The following is a 24,742-nucleotide window of genomic DNA, read 5'->3' as shown; positions in this document are numbered from 1 at the left end:
CTCTGTATGGCAGCCTTTCAAATATTTGAAAAGTGCTATTATATCACCCCTCAGACTTCATTTCTCAAGGCTAAACATGCCCAATTCTTTCAGCTTTTCTTCATAAGGCTTGGTTTCCAGCCTTCTGATCATCCTTGTCACCCTCCTCTGAACTTGTTCCAATTTGTTAGCATCCTTCTTGAAGTCTGGTGTCTAGAACTGGACACAATACTCAAGGTGAGGCCTAGAGAGAAGAGAGATGGACTAGCACCTCACAGGATTGGAAACTATACTTCTGTTAATGCAGCCTGAAATAATATTTGCCTTTTTTGTAGCCACATCACACTGTTCGCTCATATTTAGCTTATGATCTGCAACAATTCCAAGATCCTTCTTGCTCATAATTTTGTTGAGCAAGGTATCTTTTGTAACTGTGCAATTGGTTTCTTTTTCCAAGGTGCAGTACTTTGCACTTACACCTGTTCAATTTCATTCTGTTGCTTTCGGCCCAATGCTCCATCCTATCAAGGTCATTTTGAATTTTGTTTCTGTCTTCTAAAGCCTCGTGGTGCAGTGGTTAAACTGCCGTACTGTAGCCAAAACTGTGCTCACGACCTGGGGTTCAATCCCAGGTAGCGGCTCAAGGTTGACTCAGCCTTCTATCCTTCCGAGGTCGGTAAAATGAGTACCCAGCTTGCTGTGGGGGCAATGTGTAGCCTGCATAATTAACTTGTAAACCGCCCAGAGAGTGCTTGAAGCACTATGGGGCGGTATATAAGCAGCACGCTTTGCTTTTTGCTTTTTGCTTCCAGGGTATTACTATTCCGCCCAATTTTGTATCATCTGCAAATTTGACAAGCATTCCCTGCACTCCCGCATCCAAATCATGAATAAAGATATTGAAGAGCACCGGGCCCAGGATTGAGCCTTGGGGTACCCCACTTGTTACCTCCTCCCAGTTAGAGAAGGACCCATTAATCATCACCTTCTGAGTACAATTTTGTAGCTAACTGTGTATCCACCTGACACTTGATCTATCCAGCCCACACCTAGTTAGCTTGCTAATCAGGATATCATGGGGCACTTTGTCAAAAGCTTTGCTGAAGTCAAGATATACTATATCTAAAGCATTCATCTATCAGGGAGGTTACCTGATCAAAAAATGAGTTCATCTGGACTTATCTGGACAGAAGACCTCAGGAATCATTAACTTAGAAAGGGCGACAGTGTCCCCAAAGTACACAATCTCTTTTTGTTTATACCACTTAGCAAGCTTGCTCACTTCACTGTTCACTTCACTGTTCACTTAAGAGAATTTATGAAGAAAATGAAAAACACAAGACACAAACCCTTGGGGAACTCATGAGAAATCTGTCAGTATGTTTTCTTTGCAGTTGTGTTATTTGAAGAATTATAACCCACCTATTCTATTCCCCTTCTGCAGATTAGAACCTTAATGCACTTGTATGTGTGTTTTATTAACATGTTTAGGCTTTTTCAGGTTTGGCTTCTGAAAGGGCAAAGGAGAAACAAAATGCCCAAGCATCTGCTAGCAGTTCTTCCAATTTACATATTTGTCTCATGCTTCTTCTTGAGGTGTGTGTGTGTTCTGTGCCATCAAGTCAGAACTGACTTATACTGACACTAATAGGGCTTTCAATGTACATTAGATATTTAAGAGTGGTTTTACCAGTTCCGCACCACCAGTGAGTTTCCATGACTATGTGAGGATTCTAACCTTGTTCTCCAGAGTCCTAGTCCATCACTCCATCCACTACACCACACTGGTAATTCATCTTTTCCTTTGTTAAATTTTTTCTTTTTCTTAAATCAGTTTAGACAGTGTGAGATTCTTGAAGCATGGTTGTTAATTACTGTCAGGGTTTTTTTCTCCACAGTAGACAGCAGGTAATCCCAGTGTTTCTTAATCAGTTTGAACCTAATTACCCTAGATTCCTGCATAAATACTTTCTAAAGCAATGCTAAACATCATCAAAGTCATGCATCCCATTATTTTGAAGTACATGATGCCAACACCTTGAAAGACCACAATTATATAGAAATGGGTGCTCAGTGAGTGCAGCAAGCTAGGAATCCCAATGTTTCAAAATGTTATACTACATTGAACCCCATAAAATTGATGAATTATAATCAATACAGTAATTTCTCTCTCTCCCCTAAACTGACTAACTTGTAGTGTTCTCTCTTTTTCATGACAGTTCTTCCTTTTTTCTGTATTTTTTACTTCCTTTCAAAATAAAATTCTATGTTTGGGAAAAAATCACTTTTGATTTTACAGATTCTATAAAATTCTAAAACTTATTTGTCATATTAAGTGGAATTTCAGAAGAAAGAAGATGAGCTAGCTATTCCTTTCATAAGTCACACAGAGGAAGAGGATCTAGCTGCTCAGTGGAAATTTGCGAAATTAATTTCTACAATTATAAGCTTAACATTTGTAGATAAATATATCTAGTACATTTGTAGCAGCAATACTTTGGAGCCACAGAAAAATACTCAAAAGGTTTCCTTCATTTTTTTAAACCGTGTTTTTCATGCCTATGATTCGGTGCAGTTATTGATCATGATCTCCCCAAAGACTATCAAAATAGTACAAGGAAAAAAAGCAAAATGTTAATTGTAAAGTGTAGGGAAGGAGTTCAGAACTTTTTGTGTGTGTCACAGAACAAGTATCATAGAGAATCAGGATCATGGCTGCTAATGATTTTTCAGAAGTCATGTCACAGAGCAATGTAAGGAAAACAGTTAGTTTTCAGTCATGTAATTAATTCTTGTGATTTTTTAAAAAAAGCCCAGACAATACAATTCTGAATAACAAATGGTAGTAGCAAATGCAATATATGCAAGAATTTTAAAAAGCTCTGAGGTCAGAAACTACACATTGGTAGCTGATGGTATTTGCTGCAAGTAAATAACATAAGGTGCTTTTGCACGAGTGATGTCTGACTTAAAAAACAGCTTGAGTAACAAGTTAGAGCTTGATGACATAAATTCTGTTCCAGATATTCTACTGACAAAACATTGATAATCTTTTTTTGGGACTGTGAACTAAATAAATGATTTTTCCTGTCAATTCTGGATGTTGGGGTCCACTGAATTCTAAAGAACGTGAACACTGGGAACTAGAGGACCAATCAAAAAACAATTTAAGAGGGTAACTCTAAGGAATCAGAGCAAATGCCTATTTCACAGTTGGTTTCAATGATTTTGATCAGACAATCAACGATCCCAAGTTTTATTCTGTCTGCTACACCAGTGGTTCTTAACATGGGCAATAATGCCCCCCAGGGGGCGGTAGAATGAAAAGGGGCGGTGTGGGGGTGAAAGAACAGAAGGGGGGCGGTAGGGGGGCGCTGGAGCAAGCCAAACCTGTGAAGGTGACTGCAGCCGCAGTGTTAGCAGTAGATCCGGTGCTGCTGCTGCCACCAGATCCAGCTCTTTCTACCTGCCATGCCTCGCCTTTCTCCTTTAGGGGAGCACTGAGTGTGGATCGGGTGGAAGGAAAGGGTCTCTTGGGTCCTCATCCTTGCCCCGTGAAGCGCTGCTTCACACCCGGGTGGGGAAGGAGACTAGGTAGGTAGGTAGGTAGGTAGGTAGGTAGGTAGGTAGGTAGGTAGGTAGGTAGGTAGGTAGGTAGGTAGGTAGGTAGGTAGGTAGGTAAGATATCATCACCTCAGGGAGGGGGGCGATGATAACTTCCTCAATGGCTCAAGGGGGCGTTTCTTTCAAAAAGGTTAAGAACCACTGTGCTACACCAAAGAACCACCTACTCCAATGAATCTGTGCTTCGGATTATATTGTACCAAGACTGCCAGATTGCAACCCAGAGATTCCTGTTGTTTTTGCTGCTGCTGTTTGTTTATGTATTTATTTAAAGCTACAGTATTGACGTGCATTACTCTGTACAAAGCTAAAATGAAGAAAGGGCTGCAGAGTTTGGAATATCTGGTAAATTTTTCTCTTTTTTTGCTGCACAACAGAAGTAAAACTATCCACAGAAGAAAAATAGCTACAAGTTCCTCAGAGTCCACCTCTTTCACATTAACTGGCATTTAAAGTCTCAATAACTGAAACAATTGTAGGAGAAAGAATTTTTAAAGTTTCTTTATTTACAATTGCTTAAAATTATAGACTTATGTATAATGTTGTCTTTACTGCATACGTACTAGGAACTAACTGAAGAGATCAATAGCAACAAACAACTGCCACCAACCAATGACACACAGAGAGAGAACATTCAGCAAGAGATGGAGTTTCTTCAAATTCAAAAGCTGGAAGGAACGATTGATTAGTGCTGGATAGACAAACCACAGTCCAGAAAAGTCCCTCCCAGTCACTAAAACTACAGCCAGCATGTAATGGTATAAAGAAAACTCTGACAGAAGCAAGGCTGCCCAGGAAGCGTACAATCTGAAACAAAAGCCAACAAACAGGAGAAGAATGAGGAATAGCAATTTAATACAAAGAATACTATGCACAGTTCAAATAAAAAAACAAATTATTGCACAATAAAATTGAATGGAATCAAAAATCTTAGAAAGATAAGCCTTTAAAAGATATGAATAAATGAAGAGACCATTTGCAAAATGTTCATGAGGATTGTTCCAGGCATGTGACTACCCAAGGGAGAAAGGAGAAAGACTCATTAAAAAGTGGGAAATCTTCAGTCAAGTAAGAAGCAGTGACATGGTTGAATGGAGGGAATGACCTGGTCTCTAGTAGGAAACCAGGGCTAAAAAAATACAGAAGAAGGAGACCATGAGGAAGCCAGTGAAAACGCTTCAAAAGGGAAGTACCACGATGGGCACTGAATTAGAACAGAAACAAAAAAGTGTTATATGAGTTTGGAAAAGATTGTAATACTTTAAATGAAAAATGACCAGTTTTAGTTGAAGAAACAGGAAATAAGGGATGAAATCTTACAATTTATAAAGAAAAAAGTAGTGAGTTTTAACACTAGCTTAAGCTGCTGAAACAAAAAAGAAAAAAATCAAAATAAGGGCAAGGCTACACACATGAAAGCATGCATGCTCCAGGCATTGGTTAATATCATTGTCACTAGTTATAGAAAATACTTGTAAATAAAACTTTTTAGGAGGAAAAATAGTGACGCACTCTTAGCCAGACTGAATTTTAGATGAAGAAGAAGCATCCAACTAAAATTCAGACAAAAATTGAAATCCAAATTTGAACAATAGGGGAAAGGTCTGGGGTTTGAAGAAAGGGTTGAGAATCATCACTGTACAAATGACATTGAAATCCATGGTATCTACCAAGTTAACTCAAAAGCATTGTATACATAGTTGTGGGAAATCCTCACAGCAAGAGGAAAAACAGACAAAAAAGAGGCTTCTATAGATATATTGAATGAATGGCCCAATAAATGAAGAGTCAACTGTCTTAGAACAGAATCACAAAATTCAACTATGTCAAAAAGCATGAAGAATAAGGATGGAGTATAAGAAGAAAAAGTTGAAGGAATTCAAGAAGGGAGAGCATGTAATGCCAGTAGAGTAGTCACAAGCAAGAGAAGAGCAAATAGCTTACAGAAGTTCTTATTGTCAAAGCGCTGGCAAAATCTTAAGCTGAGGGTCGGGGAGAGAGATGGTGGAGCGGGCCTCAAGAATGAATTAGAGGGTGGAAAAGTGTTGTGGATTTCTAAAGTTAGCATGAATTAATTTAGAATAATACTTGTGTTGAGATGAGGAAAAGAAAGAAAAGAAAGCAAAATGGTAATGAATATAATCAGTCCATATATTAATTTTCTAAAGACAGCTAGCCACTCAAGCACAAGAATGGAGTTATCGAAATGGGTTTTTAGCCAAAGCTGAGAGCAAATAGAGTGAACAGTGCCTGTGAAAAATAGCAGAAATATGTAAAGAGCAGATGGGAAAATGGAATCAAGTAAAGAAATTGGAGTATCCAAAGGACCAGCAAAGATAACAAAGCCAGAGAAGTGAATCATGTCTCCAAAAAAAGCGTCCATTTCAATGTTCCAGTGAAGTGGAATATAAGTGACACTAAAGGATAAACTGATAGTGATCTGGTAAGAAACCAGTGACAGAAAAGTTAGAAACAGAACAATTATGAGGGAACAAGGTCAAAGGATAAGGGCCATAAGAAATAGAGATTGGGGGAAGGGGAGGCAGGGGCATAGATCCTGAAGTACAGCTAGTTAATAATAAGAAATGGACAGTTCTATAGAGACCAGGTAAAAGGGAGCTTATAAGAAGAAAGACAATGACCAGAAGTTAGATTTGAAAGAAAAAAGTGAGAAAGTGCCATGACATGTGAAGAACAGCATAGTAAGCAAAATGATGAGAGAAACAGTAAAGTCCAGTTGGTCTCATCAAATTCTTTTTTACAAGGAAGTCACCAAATGAAATGGATGCAGGAGGCAGGACTGACTGTAATAAAAAGTCAGTTTTGGACAGCTTGTAACTAATTAATGACTCTGTCAACGCCTCATCATACATGAGAAAAGAACCCTGTAAACATCAGGATCTGTGATTCAGGAGGTCAATCACATAATTTTTTTTAGAACTACAGAGCTGGAAAGGACCATTTATGCAAAGGGCACCAGACTCCTCATTTACTCTCTTGAACAAAACAAAGTAAAAACCCCATCTGAAAAGCAACTGCAGTCCCCGCGCTGTCAGCAAAGCTGCACTGTAAAAGCCAGAGTCACATAAAATGAAGCTTCCTGTACTTTTAAAATTATCTGCTTTGTCAAGAGGTAAGAGATTGATGGCTACTCCTGATTCTGTAGAAAGCAGGACGTGTATATGGGAAAGTAAGTAGTTCGGGGGGGGGGACACAGTACCTGCCCTCCTGTTAGATCAGTGGTTCTCAGCCATTTGCTTTCCATATATTTTGGACTGCATATCCCACAATCCCTGACTATCGGCCAAGCTGGCTAGGATGTTCTGAGAGCTGGAGTTGCAAATGTTTGGAAGACCAAATGGTTGAGAGCCACTGCATTAAGCTGATTGCCTCAAGCAGCTGCTCTTGAGTGCCATAAAAGGGGAAGGGGACAAATGGTTTTAAATTTGTGGGGGCTTTGTGTATGTGTGTTTGGGGTTTTTGTTCGTCTGGTGGTTTTACTCCCTGAAATGTGTGTGAGGTGGGTGAGACTTTTTTTTCTCAGGTGACAAAGTAGTTTGGCTAGCTTTATTATTATTATTATTATTTATTTAATTTATATGCCGCCCACACTACCCAAAGGTCTCTGGGCGGCTTACAGCATTTAAAATACAATAAAGATATGTACAATTAAAATACAATTAAAATATATATAAAATTGCCATCAGACCCACAGTTAATATTATTTCAGTTAAAAGCCTTCTGGAACAGGAAGGTTTTGACCTGGCGCCGAAATGTCATCAGTGTTGGCGCCAGACGAATCTCAGTCGGGAGGGCATTCCATAATCTGGGGGCAGCTGCCGAAAAGGCCCTTTGTCTACAAGCCATCCCTCTTACCTCCTTGAGGGATGGCTCTTTCAAAAGGGCCTCCTGGCTAGATCTTAACTGCTGGGTAGGCTCATATGGAAGGAGGCGGTCCTTCAGGTATCCAGGGCCCAAGCCGTTTAGGGCTTTATATGTCAAAACAAGCACTTTGAATTGGGCCCGGGCAGCAACTGGTAGCCAATGTAACTTGTACAGAATCGGCTTGATATGTTCCCTGGCGGCCACACCACTCACCAGCCGCGCCGCTCGATTCTGAACCAGTTGCAGTCGCCGGACTGTCTTCAAAGGCAGCCCCACGTAAAGCGCATTGCAGTAATCTATACGGGATGTTACCAGTGCATGTGTAACTGTCATGAGACTCCGCTCGTCCAGGTAGGGCCGTAGCTGGTATAGTTTCCGCAGCTGGAGGAAGGTGCCCCTGGCCACCGAGTCCACCTGGGCTTCCAGTGTTAGACTGGGGTCCAGGAGCACCCCCAAGCTGCGGACCCTGTCCCTTAGGGGAGTGTAACCCCATTCAGGGCAGGGAGATGGCCCTCCAGTCTGTCTGGCGAAGCACCCACTAATAGCACTTCCGTCTTGTCTGGATTGAGTTTCAATTTATTGACCCTCATCCAGTCCATTATCAGGTCCAGACACGAGTTCAGGACAGACACTTGTGCTTCTTGAACTGTGGAAGGTAATGGCATTTCCATTCCATAGATATCTATTTTTAAAAGCGAAAAGGCATTCTGAGTCTTGTTGGAGCACTTTGTTCCTCTGGTGAAGGGGAACTCAACAGCTTGCTAGGCCTGCTCATCTGTGATCCAACTTGACTCAATGACCAATGAGGTTCAATGAGGGGTTATGACATCAGGTACATAATGGCACACTGGCTTGCCAGAGCAGGTGCATGCCAAGTCCTATGGCCATTTTGCACCCACCTGAGCAGCATGAAAGGTTTTACAACTGTCATTTCCTCAGGAGCTGACTCTGAGAGTTAGGACGAAAACAACCCCCAAAAATCATCAAATTTAATATCCAAAAGAATGATGCAAGATGATGAAGATTCACCAGATATTCCTGATGAAGCCACCTTTAAAAATTCATTGAAGCTATTTCAGAGATTAGTTGACAGAACAGTGGTTCAAAAGAGGGAGGAAAGGATAGGCCTGTATGTAAAAGATGACGGTAAGAAACACTGTGTTTTCCATATGTTTTTACTTTTTAAAAATGTTTTATTTAAATTGGTACAAGTTGTCTTCTGGACCATGTCCACTCAAGGCAGCAAATAGATACAGATGTAAAAAAGTCAATAAAATAATTATTGTTAAAATTAAAACAAAAACAAAGCCCTAGTAATACATTAAAAGATAACTTAGCCAGTATATTTAACTATTTCCAGCCTACAAATAAAACATCAACTAGAAGAGCAGTATGGCCAATAGAATGTATCTGCTAAAAGCCGTTCAAAATAAGTGCATTTTCAGTACTGTTTAACCAATTGAAGGAGGACAACCGTATACAGTATCTCTTTGGAGATAAAGGAAATAGGAACCGCTACTGTGAAGGCTATGTCCTTTGTGACCACCAATCTAATTGGATTTTACAGCTTGACCATTAAGTAGGAGCTCTCACACTGATTATAGTGCAGGCAGGCTCATTTGGGATAATAAGAGAAGGGACAAAATCAGCCTCAAAAGATAATTCCTCATTCCCCCTTCTTTTACATTTTTTATACAATCCTATGCATTTACTCAGAAGTAAGCCACACTGAAGTATTTGGGACCTACTTGCAGGTTGTATGGGGGATCGCAGCCTTTACCTTTCAATAATACAGGAAACCGAGGATTTGTGGCTATCCCTCCCCTGCCCCCCCCCCCCGAAATTACAAGATACTTGGTCACAGGATATGCTGGCAAACTGCACAGTAAACTGAAGACACATTTCAGACAGTGGTGAACAAAATGAGATGGTAATGGGGAAAGTAGCAAAACAGTAGCATTAATTTGTTAGATTTTATTTATTTATTTATTTATTCAATTTATACCCCGCCCGTCTGAACCAATGATCTACTCTGGGCTTGTACTGTACTTACCTTCTATGGGGACCACTTTTGTTTCACTGCAGAGGAAATGGATTATGATAAATTCTACGCTGCAGTCCTAGAACTTTTTGGTACAGGTGTGAAAACGCAAGATGTTAAAACCTTCTACAGGAAAATTAGCAACAACCCAGATGGGCGTACAGAATGGTGTGAGGTACGTTCCTTTTTTATAGCACATTAAAATATTTGAACCACAACATTAGGCCAAACTAATATGATCTGCGTTCTGACATAGGGAGTATCAGAAGTCATATACAAGAAGTGAGACTGATGTGTGTACATTACAATTGCTATATTTGCAAGAGCCACATACAGTAGGTAGGCTGGTGTGGTCTTCAGCCGGAGGGATAGAGAGATCCTAGAAACTGACTATATTTTGATCAAAACAGAACAGAGGCCAGAATCGTATTGTTGAATTATGCTTACGTAATAAGGGAAAGTGTTGGGTGAATAGGATATTGGAGACTGGCTCAGCAAGTGGGAATAAATGTTCATCTGTCCTTGCAAATGTTTTGAACAATAATCCTTTTATTTGCTAATAAATGACTAGCAAGTGCTCAAATGGACAGTAGCTCCTCATTTGGGGAGTCTAGAAAAAAGATTAAAGTCCGCGCAATCATTTTGGTTTTCTGTCTTGCATCCATAACATATCATTTCCTGATACTGATATAATATGTGTACTCACTGGCTGAAATCCGCTTGGCACAACTATGCATTGTAAATGTAATGACTTCATCACCACATGATAAAAATCATAAGTCCCATTTAAATCTTCCTATCCCCCACCTTCAGGTTCTGAGGCTCCCCAGCAATCCCTTTTGCCCTTTGGAAGCCTTTGGGAGTCATGGAACAGGGCAGGGAAACCTTTAATATTAAGCCCCTGTCAGTTTAGAACCATGTGAGCAATATAGCAACTCGTTTTCGATATGAAAGGCTTTCCCCCACCCCAAGGTTCCCAAAGACTTTCCAGGGCAAAAGATATCCATTAGGGAGCCTCAGAACCTGAAGGAGGAGGGGTAAGAAATTTAAAATTTTAATTAAATTAGAGATTTCTGCCAAGGGTGATAACCTCATCACCATTTGCAGAGTGCAATTGTACCAACTGGATTTCAACAGTGTATATGCGCTGATACAAGCTGATATTGTCTTTGAAATGATTATGTTTTGGTCTTATGACACTTCTATCCACTTAATGATGTCTTAATCTCTTTTCTCACTGACTGTGTCCTCAGTGTGCTCATGCATCTATCTATCTATCCACTGTTGTCGCATCAGATATTCATCCCCGTCATCTGCTGACAAAGGCTTTTCACCACTTTGTATACACAAAGAGCATCCACTAAACTGTACCTTTTATAGCCAGTAATTTGTCAATCCAACCCCATCTTCTGTGGAGGCCTTGGCTTTCAATAGTCTTTTATACGAAAACTGGATGAGGTCCTGTCTGGGCATGAAAAAAACTCATCAAGGAAGTGAGCTCTGTCAGAATTCCTAAATTACTGATTTCCTACAGAAGACAAGTGCCTTGAATCATAAAGGCATATCTTAGAATGCATCTGTCATTTTATTGTTGCTAAATCCATGCTGCTTCAAATAACTTAGTAGTCACCATTAGTTAAAAGCCCTTGGGTTGAGGGGTTGGTGGTGACACCATGAACCTTAAGTGAGAATATTAACATTTCAGCCAGGTTGTACACTAAGCAGACTCCAAGATTACTGCAAACACTGGGGTTAATAAATACCTCTGTGTGTATGGGGGCACATGCAACAAAGAACACCAGGACTTGAACTCCACATAACAGTGCTCCAGCAGATTATGTTTTGTTGCAGAATATTGAATTTTGGCCAAAAACATCTAACTGTGCAGCAAAAGTGCAGGGATTTACAGAGCATGATTAGTTTCAAATATCCCCAGAGTAGATCACCCTTTATTGCAGTGGTGTCGAACTGTGGCCCTCCAGATGTTCTTGGACTTCAACTCCCAGAAGCCTTCACCACCACCTCTGCTGGCCAGGATTTCTGGGAGTTGAAGGCCAAGAACATCTGGAGGGCCACAGTTCGACACCACTGCTTTATTGTCTCATCAACTGGCACTTAGTCTCAATAACTTACTCTGAGACACTGGTAAGAGAGAGAATAAAAAGGTTTCATTTATGCACAGTTATGAACAAATCAAAACAACATGCTGTACAAAAATTACTGCTTACAGGAGCAGGGTTCAATGGACTCACAGCAGATCTTGCAGACTACATTCTGACTGCATTAGTGGTACAACTGGACTGCATTGACTGCCTAAGAGCACACTAAAAAGAGAAAGGAGAAAGAAAACACTTAAGCAGAGAAGTGTGGCTCTCTTCAAAATCAGAAGCAGGGAAGGAACAATTGGCTACCCCAGACCAGTAAGGTCCCTTCCAGCCAAACCTACTGTAGGGAGCATATGAGACTGAAATAATTCCAACATCTTCTAGAGCTGTGTTTTGGCCTTATAGACTGAAGTATGTTTCTCATAGGTGCCACCTATATAAACCCTAAAACCAGGTAATCTCAGAGTCAGCTGATCTGAATAATCTGGTCCACTTTCATCAGGCCCTTTTACGATAAGTTCTGATTTGGTAGCATTCAGTTCTATATAGTTATACTGGTGATGGTGTGATCCTTTGAACAGAACTCCTGCTATGGCTCTTGACAATACAGTGGTGCCCCGCATAGCGATGATAATCCATTCCGGAAAAATCGTCACTATATGGATTCGTCGCTATGCGGAACAAAAAAGCCCATAGGAATGCATTAAAACACGTTTAATGCGTTCCTATGGGCAAAAAACTCACCGTTATGTGGAAATCCTCCATGCGGCCACCATTTTTGCTGCCCGGTAAGCGAGGAAAGGGCGTGAAAACACTGCAGGTGGCCCTTTTTTAATCCGGTGGCCATGTTGGAACCGCCGGTCAGCTGTTAGAAAAAACATCGCTATGCGAAAATCGGTAAGCGAAACGCTTACCGATCATCGCAAAGTGATGTTTTACCATTCAAAACATCGCAATGCGATTGCTTTTGCGATCGAAAAAAGCCATCGCTATGCGGATTCGTCATTAAACGGGGCGCCCATTATGCGGGGCACCACTGTATTTCTTTTAAAGCAGTCTTCCCAGCCATGAACCCTCCAGGTATGCTGGGTTTCAGATTCCATCATCCCCGACCAGCAGGACAACGGATAAAGGGATTGTAGTCCCTTACCTCCAGGGAGTGCTAGTTAGGAAGGGCTGCTTTAGAACCTGATCTGCTTCAGTGCAACTGAGTGAAGAACCTGCAGCCTGCCTCTTCGGATGGCAACATGGCAAAGAGTTTGGCTGTAGCTCCATTTTGATCACTGAATCAGAGCTTCCTGCTGTCTCCTCCCAAGAGCCTAGATTCCTCATGGTTCTCTGATGTTGGTGATTCCAGAAATCTATGAGTTAGCTGAGGGTTCCTAGGTCCTCTTTTAAGGAGGGGGTCTCCCACAGGGACAGGCCCCACTGGTTACTTTCTTTGTCTGCCCATTTAGAACTGACTACTTCTCACTGACCCCTGGGATGCCCTGACAAAGGCTGGCCAAGAAGATGCAGCAGCAAACATCCCTCCTGGTGGTATTTTCAACAGCATCTCACTGCTGTACTGACATTTTCTAAGATAACTGTATAAATATTCAGAAATCATAAATATTTACAAGCAGTTTTCCAATTAGCTATGATCTGTTATGACAAAAAGTAGCTTATTTACCCTAGAATTATCCCATTAGTTACCGTTGAAGTATTACATCTGATTTTCATGTTTAAAGTATTATATTTCTGTAGCAAAGAACGTTCTAAGCATTTGAGGGTGACATATTTGATTTACGTGATTGACATTTACGGTCCATATAGCTCTCTTTCTGATGAATGTGCTACTGTTTATGTAGAATTTTTTCTTCCACAGTTTTGCATTGCTGGTAATATTCCCTTTTGCTACACAGTAGAAGTACAGACAAGATTAACTACGAGTTCCTCAGAATTCACATCTTTCTCATTAACTGGCACTTAAAGTCTCAGTAATTCACTCTGAGATGTTTCTAGGAGAGAGAATAAAAACATTATTTACGTTTGCTGTGAATTACAGATTTGTGTATGCTGCTTTCTTTGCTGCACATATATTCTCAGCTACTGATGGACATGAACTGAAATACAAACCTAAATTAACCATGAACTGGGCTGTTTCATGGTTATGTTCATGGATCCCATTTTGCCAAAACAAAACAAATTGCCAAACTTTTTCCCACTTGGTGCTTAGTTTTGCTTTCGCAAAATGGATGCCCCCCTTTCCCTCTGCCCCTGTTGCCTCCTTACCTGGTCCTGCTCCCTCTGCCACCACTGCCATCTTCAGAGACAGTGACCTCGCTTCCCTTCTGGGAGCCAGGCCTGCTGTTTCTGCATATGCGCTGGCCTGTCAGTTGATAGGTGTGCACATGCACAGAAACAGCAGGCCCAGCTCCTGGAAGGAGCCCTCTCTGTGCATGCGCTGGCCTATGAATGTATCAGTCCATCCCAAGTCACACAAACTACACTCAGCATGCAAAGTTGGAAATAAAACCCAGACACATTAGCCACGGCATCCATCTTGCTTCATGCACAATCATCAGACTCTTAAAAGGAAGGAACAGAAAGTTTTGGTTCCTATCCGAACTGCATCTTCATGTTCTGGCCATTTTTGTTTTTGTATCAGACTACATGTTACTAATGTGCATTTTTATGCATGAAAAGTTCATTTAGTTTTTAAGTGCTTCCTGTCCCCCATGATCTCATTTTTAACACATTCTGCCTATTTTCCTACACTGACTACAGTAGCACCACAGTATCTGTGGGGCATCGGTCCCAAGTCTCTCCTCATGGATGCAATATATACATATCATGGCCTATGGCTCCCTCTAGTACTGTAGTTGGTTCTGGTAAATACACCATGAAAATATGTATAAGAATAAATATGTATTTCTGGCACTTTATTTAATATCTTCAGTGTGGAAGGGATTGGCACTCTCGAATTGGCCTCCTCAGCCACATTAGATACTGTTCCAAGTCCTCTGTTCAGAGCATGATCCCATAGTCTCTTGAGACTGAAGGATGCCTAAGAAGATTTAATATATCCACGCAGCAGATAAGTGAATCCGCGGATACTGATCCCACAGATAGGGAGGTCCTGCCGTATTGTATGTTTTTGCGCAATTTTTAATTATACATATTTTACCAATTAACATTTCATGAAGCACACTCCGTCTTCTGCACATTTTATTTCTCTGAAACATGCAATTCTTGAGGTGAGAAAGCTAGTCTTGTTAGGGCTGCCAAATCCAGCTAAATAGTTTTCCATCCCTACTTAAAAGTTCTTGGTTAAAATATCACCCCTAATTTGCAGTTATATTGGAAGATCATTCTGTTCTGTGGCTGGCTTTTAACAAATCACACCTTTTCCTGCATATGCCATATAGAGTAATCCTCATCAGCAAAGGAATGACAGTCATTTCCTGTTCTCTTGATTGTATAGATGGGTAGATGCTTTGTGACTCTGATTTTCTAATAATCATGATAATTTTATAAAACATATACTTAACCATCTTTAGTGTTCTTAGCGACAAGCAAAGCACATTCTGGTCTTGTAAGGCAGCATTTTCTAAAATGCTTAGAAAAAATTGAGGGAAAAGGACTGACAATGCACATGGGAACTGATTGTAAGGAGAGGAGAATGCCAAGAAGGGGGGGAAAAACCTATTAGGGATCTGGTATTTACACTTTTCTGTCTTGCATTAACAACATTTAGAGGTAATGCACTTTAAAGGTGACCTTTGCATTGACTGTGAAAATCTCCCAGAGTTCATTTTTCTATTACTTTGCCTCTAGTGCTGCTGGCTTGAGAGATTTAATACATAAAAGTTCTTCCTGCACCAAAAAAAACAGCACATAACCTTTCAACCCAACCAGCACTTTTAGCTGAAATCTTGTTGCTTAGTTACGCAAAAGTTGTGACATTCCCATTATATTTAGCTGACAATTAACAAATCCCCACTAAGATTCTCAAGCATAAATCAAGCCAGTAGGCACTTCTTTTTCTCTCAAGTATCCCAATGGTGACAGGTTAATTGCTGACTAGGAATGACAGGGATGTTATATCTTTTATGTAACAAAGCAATATGATTTTGTTGTTTAGTTATTAAGTTGTGTCTGACTCTTCGTGACCCCATGGACCAGAGCATGCCAGCCCCCCTGTCTTCCACTGCCTCCCAGAGTTAGGTCAAATACATGATGGTAGCTTTGATGACACTGTCCAACCATCTTGCCCTCTGTCGTCCCCTTCCCCTCTTGCCTTCACACTTTCCCAACATCAAGGTCTTTTCCAGGGAGTCTTCTCTTCTCATGAGATGGCCAAAGTACTGGAGCATCAGCTTCAGGATCTGTCCTTCCAGTGAGTACTCAGGGTTGATTTCCTTCAAGATGGATAGGTTTGTTCTCCACAATTCAAAAGCATCAATTCTTTGGCGGTCAGCCTTCTTTATGATCCAGCTCTCACTTCTATACATCATTACAGGAAAACCGTAGCTTTGGCTGCTGTCACCATCTGCAGTGATCATGGTGCCCAAGAAAGCAAAATCTGTTACTGCCTCCATATCTTCCCCTTCCATTTGCCAGGAGGTGATGGGACCAGTGGCCACGATCTTAGTTTTTTTTATGTTGAGCTTCAGATCATTTTTTGTGCTCTTTAATTCCTCCTCACTTTCTGCCATCAGAGTGGTATCATCTGCATATCTGAGGTTGTTGACATGATTTTATTTGTCTTTTTAAAGACATAATTTGCTGTTAGTGGAATATAGACTCCTTCCATGAACATTATGGCTTTACAGGTACGTAGTATTTATGCCTGCCATGCACCAGTCAAGTGATTTAGCACACCATAAGAAATAATACCAACTTCTTAATAGCAGTTCATTGCTTAAATTATACCAATAGACTTAACACTAGTGTAATTATTCAGTTGGATTCTGGTCAGGTAATTGCAGTATAAACTTATAAAAATATATGGAATTGCTTGCACTAATGGGGGGATACATAAATCGATCTATCAAACAAACAAACAAATAAATATGCTTCCTGTAAGGACAAAAGAATTCCCACTATGGACCTACATATTAAAGCCATATGCATTTATTTATCTAGCTTGCTTCCCATGGCGTCGGGAAGGATGAATGAGTAATATTGTAAAATCAGATTGTAGTTACAAGGCTCACTGTGTGGCGATTGTGAACAAGCCTTTCTTTCTTAAACCTACCCACCTTTTAGTTACTGTTCAAGTCTAAAATGCCACTCTTGAGCTACCTGGAGATAAAGTGAAACTTAACTATAAAAAACACAACAATTTCATACTTTGTGCACTTGATAACATAGTACGGGCACCACTCAAGGCAGAAAGCATGGCTTCCAAATCTATCAACTCCCATTTTTATTTATATCTGCAAGGAATAACAATTAAAATAAGATTGTTATTCAGTGGAGCCATAAAATAAGGTGTTGGATATTAAAAATCAGACTGTCTTTATAAGCTTGCCGAATGTGTTTGTTGGCCTTATTCAGATCAGAAAATTCTTCTACTTAAGGTCTGTATTCTGATGGTAATAATTATGAAAACACTTACGAACAGTATAGTTGTCATTGTTACAAGCCTTCAAGTTGGAACTGACTTAAAGTAATGTTAACAATACCCTTCAGGGTATGTAAAATGTTTAAAAAGTGGTCTTACTGGTTCCATATCCCCAGTAAATTTCCATGACTGAACAGGGAGTTGAACTCAGGCCTTCTGAGTCCTTGTCCATTACTCTATCCAGTGCACCACGCTGGGTGCCTTACAAAAATTTCAAACTTCGCAGTACATTTTCCATATTTAAATTAAGTTCAGAGATTTCTACCCTGTTTCCCCTAAAATAAGCTTTAACCTGAAAATAAGTCCTAGTATGATTTTTCAGGATGCTCATAATATAAGCCTTACCCCCCAAAATAAGCCCCAGTGAAGTGAAAGCCTGCCCTCCACCACTGTGCAGCAACCAGAAGAAGATGACATGACTGTATTTGAATAAATGTAGGTTATTGTATATGAAAAAATAAAACATCCCCTGAAAATAAGCCCTAATCCGTTTTTGGAGCAAAAATTAATATAAGACCCTGTCTTATTTTTGGGAAAACACGGTATATACACAGTTACAGAAGAAGAGAGAAAGAGAAAATGCTTATACATATACTTACAGTATTTGCATCTACAATTCAGTTGCTATGTTCTTCTCACATTGTGTTATGCTTTGTTTGGCTTCTTTTAGATATTTGGCTATTATATACTGGAGGGTGATGTTCTTGGTTCCCAACTTGATGAAGAAAATATGATTTTCCTGGTATCGAAAAAACAGCGGATTACTAAAGCAGGTGAGATCTTTGATGTCCCCCCAACACATATTATCAATGTGCACAGAAGAATTTATTCATAGTATTGCAAATTATTAAGTACATTTTTCACACTATCATATGCTCAGTATGTATTTGAGTATCCAGTTTACCCATGGCTTCATCCGTATTTTATTTAATTTGTTATAGCAGATTTCTTATATAATTTGTTTCGTTTTTACAAACCCACAATGTTTTGAAATAAAATCACAATATCTTTTAATGAAAGCAACTCTTTTCTTGTGCAAGACACACACACACACTTGCCTGGCTCCAGTGACACCAGCAAGTGGGATTCAATACAGTAATTTGGTGAACATGTTTATTAATATAGCAGGGCTTCTAGTTCAAAGTATCAGGCTGTGTGTTTGTATGTGCATATTTTCATGGGACATGTTTCATTCTCCAAGCTTCCCTGTTGTGAATCGTACAATGAATTGTGTTGCTCTACTTCAAGGCAGAGTAAATTAATATTGGCCATCTGTTCCTTTCTAATTGTATATGTTTCTTTAGCCTAATAAAAGCAGCTGTTTGACTAATGTAATGCTTGTAAACTTCCAGCCTGGTGTTTAACCTTGACCTATTTTTGCGTGCCTGGACTGCGTATTATTACGTCACAAAGAGGATGAGGGCCCACGTGATGGGATGCTTCCTCACAGAAAAGTATGGTGGTTGGAGCACATTCAGAAAAAGGCTAGACTAAAACTGTTCTTCTTGACGTTGCTTTTTGATCAGGAGGGAATTATTTTGCATTCAATCCTATATCCCCTCAATCAGGAATATGTCCCACTGAACTCCATAGGACCTCCTCTTGCATGAGATGGCACTGCATGTTTTGTAAACCTTTTGATGGAATTTGAAGTGCTTCAGCTCAGTAATTTTCACTTATTCCAACACTGATTGGTTGTTTAAACTGGGCAGCTTAACTAAGTGCTGGACAGCATTAATTCCCTGTAATAATTTCCAGAGTGGTTGGTATATTGATATGTTGTCACATAAAGAGCAGAATTAATGGCTGCACCTTAAACACTAGCATTTTTATCATTTGGGACAGGATTGCCAATTTAGAAAGATAGGGAAACAACACAGAAGAGGTTCTTACTTTCACTTTCAAGTCCTTTCATCAATTGCCTCTTAAAACACAAATGAGTCCTTGAAATGAAAGACAGGAACATGAACATTTTAGGTTTATTTTCATGTTTCCCTCGTTCATAAAACTTTTCTTTTATCAAATCACCTGGAAAGTGGGCTATTGTGTATGAATTCTTGTGTTAGAGTTAGAGATGGAGGTATTCCTATATGAATATGAATATCCCCCCACAGGTGCAGATAACAAGGGACCAGACCGACCACTCACAATTTTGCCACTGCCACGAGCTCCACGGAGCCTTCCTATTGCTCCATTGCTTGTGATAGATTAGCCAGTCCTGGCAGAAGGCAAGATAATGAGCCTCTCTGCCAGGTCGCAGAGTGGCTAATCCATTGCAAGCAATGGAGAGATAGGAAGGCTCTGTGGAGCCATCAGCACCAGGGGGCCGGATGCTCATTATTTGCACTGTGGGGAGATATTTGTATTTGTATACGAATACCCCCCAATCTCTAGTTAGAGTGCTTTTAGCTTTAAGGTGACATAGGGCATTCTGTTGTTTCCATCTTCTCACTGCTTTGCTTGGAATTAAACCACTTTAAATACAAATATTTCATCCTAATCAGACTGTCAATACAATTTTCTTGCCAGAAGTCACACCCCATAAGGCTGATGATGTCCTCAACGACAGTGACCTTTCAGATTTTTTTAGATCTGATTCCCATCACCAGATCTTGAGACTCCCTTGGTGTCCATCTTATGGGACCGCAGGATGGGGGAGCCTTTGATTTCCAAAAATCACTATTGCCAGTAAGAGCAAGATAATTTTTCAGAAATTAAAGGCTTCTCCCACCATCTCATGGTCTCTTGAGGCTCCCTCACAATGAAACAAATCCCAATTGCAGCTTTTGACCTGGGGATTTCTCAAAAACTGCTGTAGCTGGTGTCATCTTTATTCTTATGCAGCATATGTTGTGCAATAGGATTTCAGCTGATAAACAGCAGAAAAGACATTATGGATGAAGTTTGTACTTTTGCAAATTTGCTATCCTATTGTTGTTGTTGTTTGGTCATTAAGTCGTGTCCGACTCTTCGTGACCCCATGGACCAGAGCACGCCAGGCCCTCCTGTCTTCCCCTGCCTCCCAGAGTTGGATCAAATTCATGTTGGTTTGCTATCCTATAGGGGATTTCTAATCTTTTCCTATAGGATGTGACCTGTGGTGAATATCTCTTGCACTCTCCCATCTTCCTCCACAATTCACATTATGTTGAAAATCCATGAAGTATGTTGAAATGCAATATTCTTTTTGATAACTTCATTTATGTTTTGAGACTAGATGACTTCAGCACTCTGAATAAGTACAGTAGCCTAGGGCTTTGACGAAATAATGCTAATGTTCCTTAATGAGTCCTTATATTTCCTCAATGATCAATTTAACCTTAGGGATGGGGTAACATTCAGTGCCTAGTAGATGACGAAGAACAATGTGTAAGAAGAGTAGTCAGAGCAAGAGCTGAAGGTTTTTTAGCTAGAAAACAGGGTGGAACTTTAGTAAGCCGGAGAAGCCAATGCTCTTTTTCACCTGTTTATTTCTATGCCATCTTTTAGGCTGAATCAGACAAAAATGCCCCCAAAGTGTGCAGACCTGATGGTGTGATCAAACAAGGCAAATGTTCCCTAGTTATATCCCTGTTAGGTTGCTGTAGATATTTCTGGTCACGTTACACATGGATGTATTATTGAATCATTTTCCTAGCCAGTAGTGTAAGTTTATTTGCCCCTCACTAGGAGGCTTCTATTATTTTGTTCTAATGGTGTTTCAGTATATTCCTTAGCAGTTTGACATGTGCACATGACCCTGTTGATCCCTTTCCAAAGCCAAATCTCTAAGGAAGGTGGCTGCCATTACTGCCATGCGGCTGCTACACTAATTTTTTTAAAAAAATTTCTTTGTGTGGCCAGTATGTTGACACATAGGTTAACTTATGTATTATATTTTTCCATGTATAAAACAACACTTTTTCCTTAATTAGACAAAAAACTGAGGGTTTTATACATGGAAGGCAGCCACTTTTACCTGCCTCTTGCAAAGCCACGGGCAGGGAAGCTTAGCAAAAAGGAAAGGAAGGCTCCCTTCGGGTAAATCGCAGCCCTTTGATCCTGAAGCACTTTCATGGCTGCTTTATCCACTTCCTAAGCCCCGAAATGACAAACCTAGACAGCATTTTAAAAAGCAGAGACATCACCTTGCCAACAAAGGTCCGAAAAGTCAAAGCTCTGGTTTTTCCCAGTAGCAATGTATGGAAGTGAGAGCTGGACCATAAAGAAAGCTGACTGCCGAAGAATTGATGCTTTTGAATTGTGGTGCTGGAAGAGACTCTTGGGAGTCCCCTGGACTGCAAGGAGAACAAACCTATCCATTCTGAAGGAAATCAACCCTGAGTGCTCACTGGAAGGACAGGTCCTGAAGCTGAGGCTCCAGTACTTTGGCCATCTCATGAGAAGAGAAGACTCTCTGGAAAAGACCCTGATGTTGGGAAAGTGTGGAGGCAAGAGAAGGGGATGAGAAAGGATGAGATGGTTGGACAGTGTCATCGTAGCTACCAACATGAATTTGACCCAACTCCGGTAGGCAGTGGAAGACAGGAAGGCCTGGCATGCTCTGGTCCATGGGGTCACGAAGAGTTGGACACGACTTGATGGCTAAACAACAACAAGCCCTACGGGGCTTAGAAAGTGGGTAATGCAGCTATGAAAGGGCTGAACAATCGCAACCTTTTGATCCTGAAGCAGCCATGAAAGGGCTTCAGGATCAAAGGGCTGTGATCATGCTGCCTTTACCCAAAGGGAGCCTTGCCTTTTGTGAAGCCCCGTGGCTTCACAAAAGGCAAGGAAAAGCAGCAGTCAAAGGGAGCCCTTTGATCCCTGCTTTTTCCTTCCTTTCGCTAAGCTCCAGGGATCAAATGTTATAATTTGGGGTTAGGAAAGGGGGGGTTGTCTTATACATTGGATTGTCTTATAAATGGAAAAATATGGTAATGGCTAGGTGTGCCAGGGCATTGGTAGGTGTTGTGTCACTCCACCTTCTGTCTGGCAAGCGACACAGCCATGGATCCATTGAATGCAATGCAGTTCTTCCAAAGGCACTGGCGAAACAGAGGAAATTTAACCAAACAGGAACCTCTACTAGACATATTGACATATTGTTAATTTTTTAAGAAAAACAAAAATTAAAGAAAGGGGCTGCAGTGCCCCAGAGGAAAAGAGAAAATAAATCAGTACCACGGTATCACTGGCTATAATGGTTCAAATAGAAGAAAATGAATCTGTGACACTGGGCCGTTTGTCCAGGTATATATACACATGACTGTGATTCAATACAACAAAGGTATGGAAAGTTTCATTAGAACAGGGTAATATTTCCCTGGTGTGACCATGGCCTGAGTTTCTCAGAACCTTTTCCTGGCATTTTGACTAATCCTCATAATCCTTGGTTATGGATTTTTCTTTCACCCATATGCCAGTAGGGTCACATTTATTTGCTTATGTCCTTCAGTTTGAAAGGATCCACTGCAGCTCATATTATTAAAACAATTTAATAACAAATATGATAAAAGCAACAACTGAAAAATTGCAGCAAAAGCACAAGGATAAAATTCAGCTGGGCACATAAAAAAAACCAACAGCATTACTACATTGGAAAAAGCCTAGCTAAATAAGAAGCCTTTCCTGAGCCAGATTTCCCTGCGATTGGTTTTTCATGTACACAGTGCCACAATTGTAAGGATCCTTGTCCCAGTTACCCCCTTGACTTCAGAACTCAAAGAAACATCAGGGAAGGCCTTTGCTGAAGAATGAGACATTGGGACAGGATTATGTGACTGAAGAACATCCTTAAGGTAACCAAGTCCCAAGTAATTTAGAGTTTTGGAAGTAATCACCCATAGTTTGAATTGTTCAGAGAAATGGATAGGCACACTGTACAGTAATTGTTTATGAACTGGCTGGTCCCAAGTAGGAAGCTACAAGCCACATTTTGTTCCTTTTGTTACACAATGTGTGTTAAAGCTTCAGTTCCTTCAGCAAAGATAACAGGGTTGTTGCATATGATGTACCCAACCCAGAAAATATTAGAAGTACATACAACAAGAAGCAATATCCAGTGATAAAGAACAAGTAGTCTATAATTTCTCATTTCTTTACACCAACATAAACAGCAGGTATATGTAGTTTTAGAAGCCTTAACGAAAATGATAATATGAATTCATAAATAGTAGTCTTCAAATTCATGAATGCACCCAAGACCAATAGGTCTACCATGGCCTAATGCTTTACCTGAAGGTAAGGAGAAGAATTATGTAGAAGAAATATACAGTGTTACAAGGGTACATGACATAATTCATATGTGAAGAGTGGTCAGTGGGTAGAATTATAGAGATGCACATATACAGAGGCATAGTAGGTGGTATCCTCTCTCCTGTAAGAACAGCGAGGATACCACATGCATGTCTACACAGATTACTCACATGCATGTCTTCAAAGATTTCATTTAACTCCAGACAGCTATATTAATTATATGGTATATAACCTTTTCTTCCTCTTTCCCTCCTGAATCTGATTTCTGGTTAGATAGAGTCTGGCAGTCAAGATCACTGATTGTAAGAGTTCTGGCATATGTTAGACTGTCAATAAAAACATATAAGACAACTGCCACTGTATTCCTTATTTCCACTTTTCACATAGATCAGTTGGTCATGTTCTTCTTTTCTGTACTTGCTATCGGAATCTTCGTATGGAGTTTTTATCACCTATTATCTGTAAATCTCCTGGGAGAGCAGAGGAGGATTATGTGCAGTGGCTACTCTCTGACAATACCCCTTATATTACAAGACAAGTGGCCAAATTCTGTGCTGCAGCAATGGTTATTTGTAAACAGATGTTTGGGTAGGTGATTTTAGATGGGTAATATAATGTTTTAAATATAACACTGCCGGAGGTTTTAACTATATTAAGGATATATGATGTTATTAATTGGAAAGAAGGGGTTGTTTTATCATGTGTTAATGGAATTTTATTACCTTGCCTGAATTTACGAAACAATAATTATATGTATCTATTTTATATTGATTTGGTTTTACTGGTCTTTGACCGTAATAAAGTATACTACTACTTTTCACATAGGCAGCCTGATTACTCACTTTGTTTTTACTTGTGTGCATTCCCTAACTTCTAAATGTTTTATTGTATGATTTTGAACTTTTCTTTTTGACATCTTTGGCAGGGGTGAAGAGACATGACGTAATAAAATGCATGGTAAAGATACCCCAGTTGGATTTTGTAGTAACAGCATCTCAGAAAGGAATGTTGTCTATTTTCTCCAGTCAGGTAATTATGAAATTAACACATTGTAATATAAAGACAGAATAAACAGATACATAAAAGCTTTTGCCTTTTATTTAAATCTGAATGAAATCCTTGAGCAAATTTATTTGAAAGATAACCTGGTTTCCTTTTTATCAAGTCAAAAATACAGAGACATATAATTTAATGTTCATATATTAGTCTGTCACAGAAGAGAAAATGAACACAGGTCATTAGGAAACTGCCTGTGGACCC

General features: G+C 40.0%; 1 protein-coding gene and 1 long non-coding RNA gene across 3 annotated transcripts in view; both read left to right on the top strand.

The window, feature by feature from the left end:
• Positions 1–3,454: 3,454 nt before the first annotated feature.
• Positions 3,455–6,621, top strand: LOC144585877 (uncharacterized). Of its 2 annotated transcripts, none has more exons than XR_013540473.1 (2): positions 3,455–3,589; positions 3,658–6,483. It is a non-coding gene; the product is annotated as an uncharacterized LOC144585877 (long non-coding RNA). The 2 variants fall into 2 exon arrangements; XR_013540474.1 differs by having other exon boundaries at positions 3,473–3,617; positions 3,658–6,621.
• A 1,523-nt stretch (positions 6,622–8,144) lies between these two features.
• Positions 8,145–24,742, top strand: part of WDR64 (WD repeat domain 64) — a 105,700-nt gene continuing 89,102 nt past the window's right edge. Inside the window, exons 1-4 of the mRNA XM_020787455.3 lie at positions 8,145–8,634; positions 9,574–9,704; positions 17,916–18,018; positions 24,408–24,511. Coding sequence (XP_020643114.3) covers positions 8,493–8,634; positions 9,574–9,704; positions 17,916–18,018; positions 24,408–24,511 — 480 coding nt within the window. The 5' untranslated portion in view covers positions 8,145–8,492. The remainder of the gene's footprint in view (positions 8,635–9,573; positions 9,705–17,915; positions 18,019–24,407; positions 24,512–24,742) is intronic.

Source organism: Pogona vitticeps, chromosome 1 (genome assembly GCF_051106095.1).
Source record: "Pogona vitticeps strain Pit_001003342236 chromosome 1, PviZW2.1, whole genome shotgun sequence".
Classification (NCBI taxonomy): Eukaryota; Metazoa; Chordata; class Lepidosauria; order Squamata; family Agamidae; genus Pogona; species Pogona vitticeps.
Note: the sequence above shows the minus strand (reverse complement) of the source record. Positions and strands in the feature narration are given on the sequence as shown.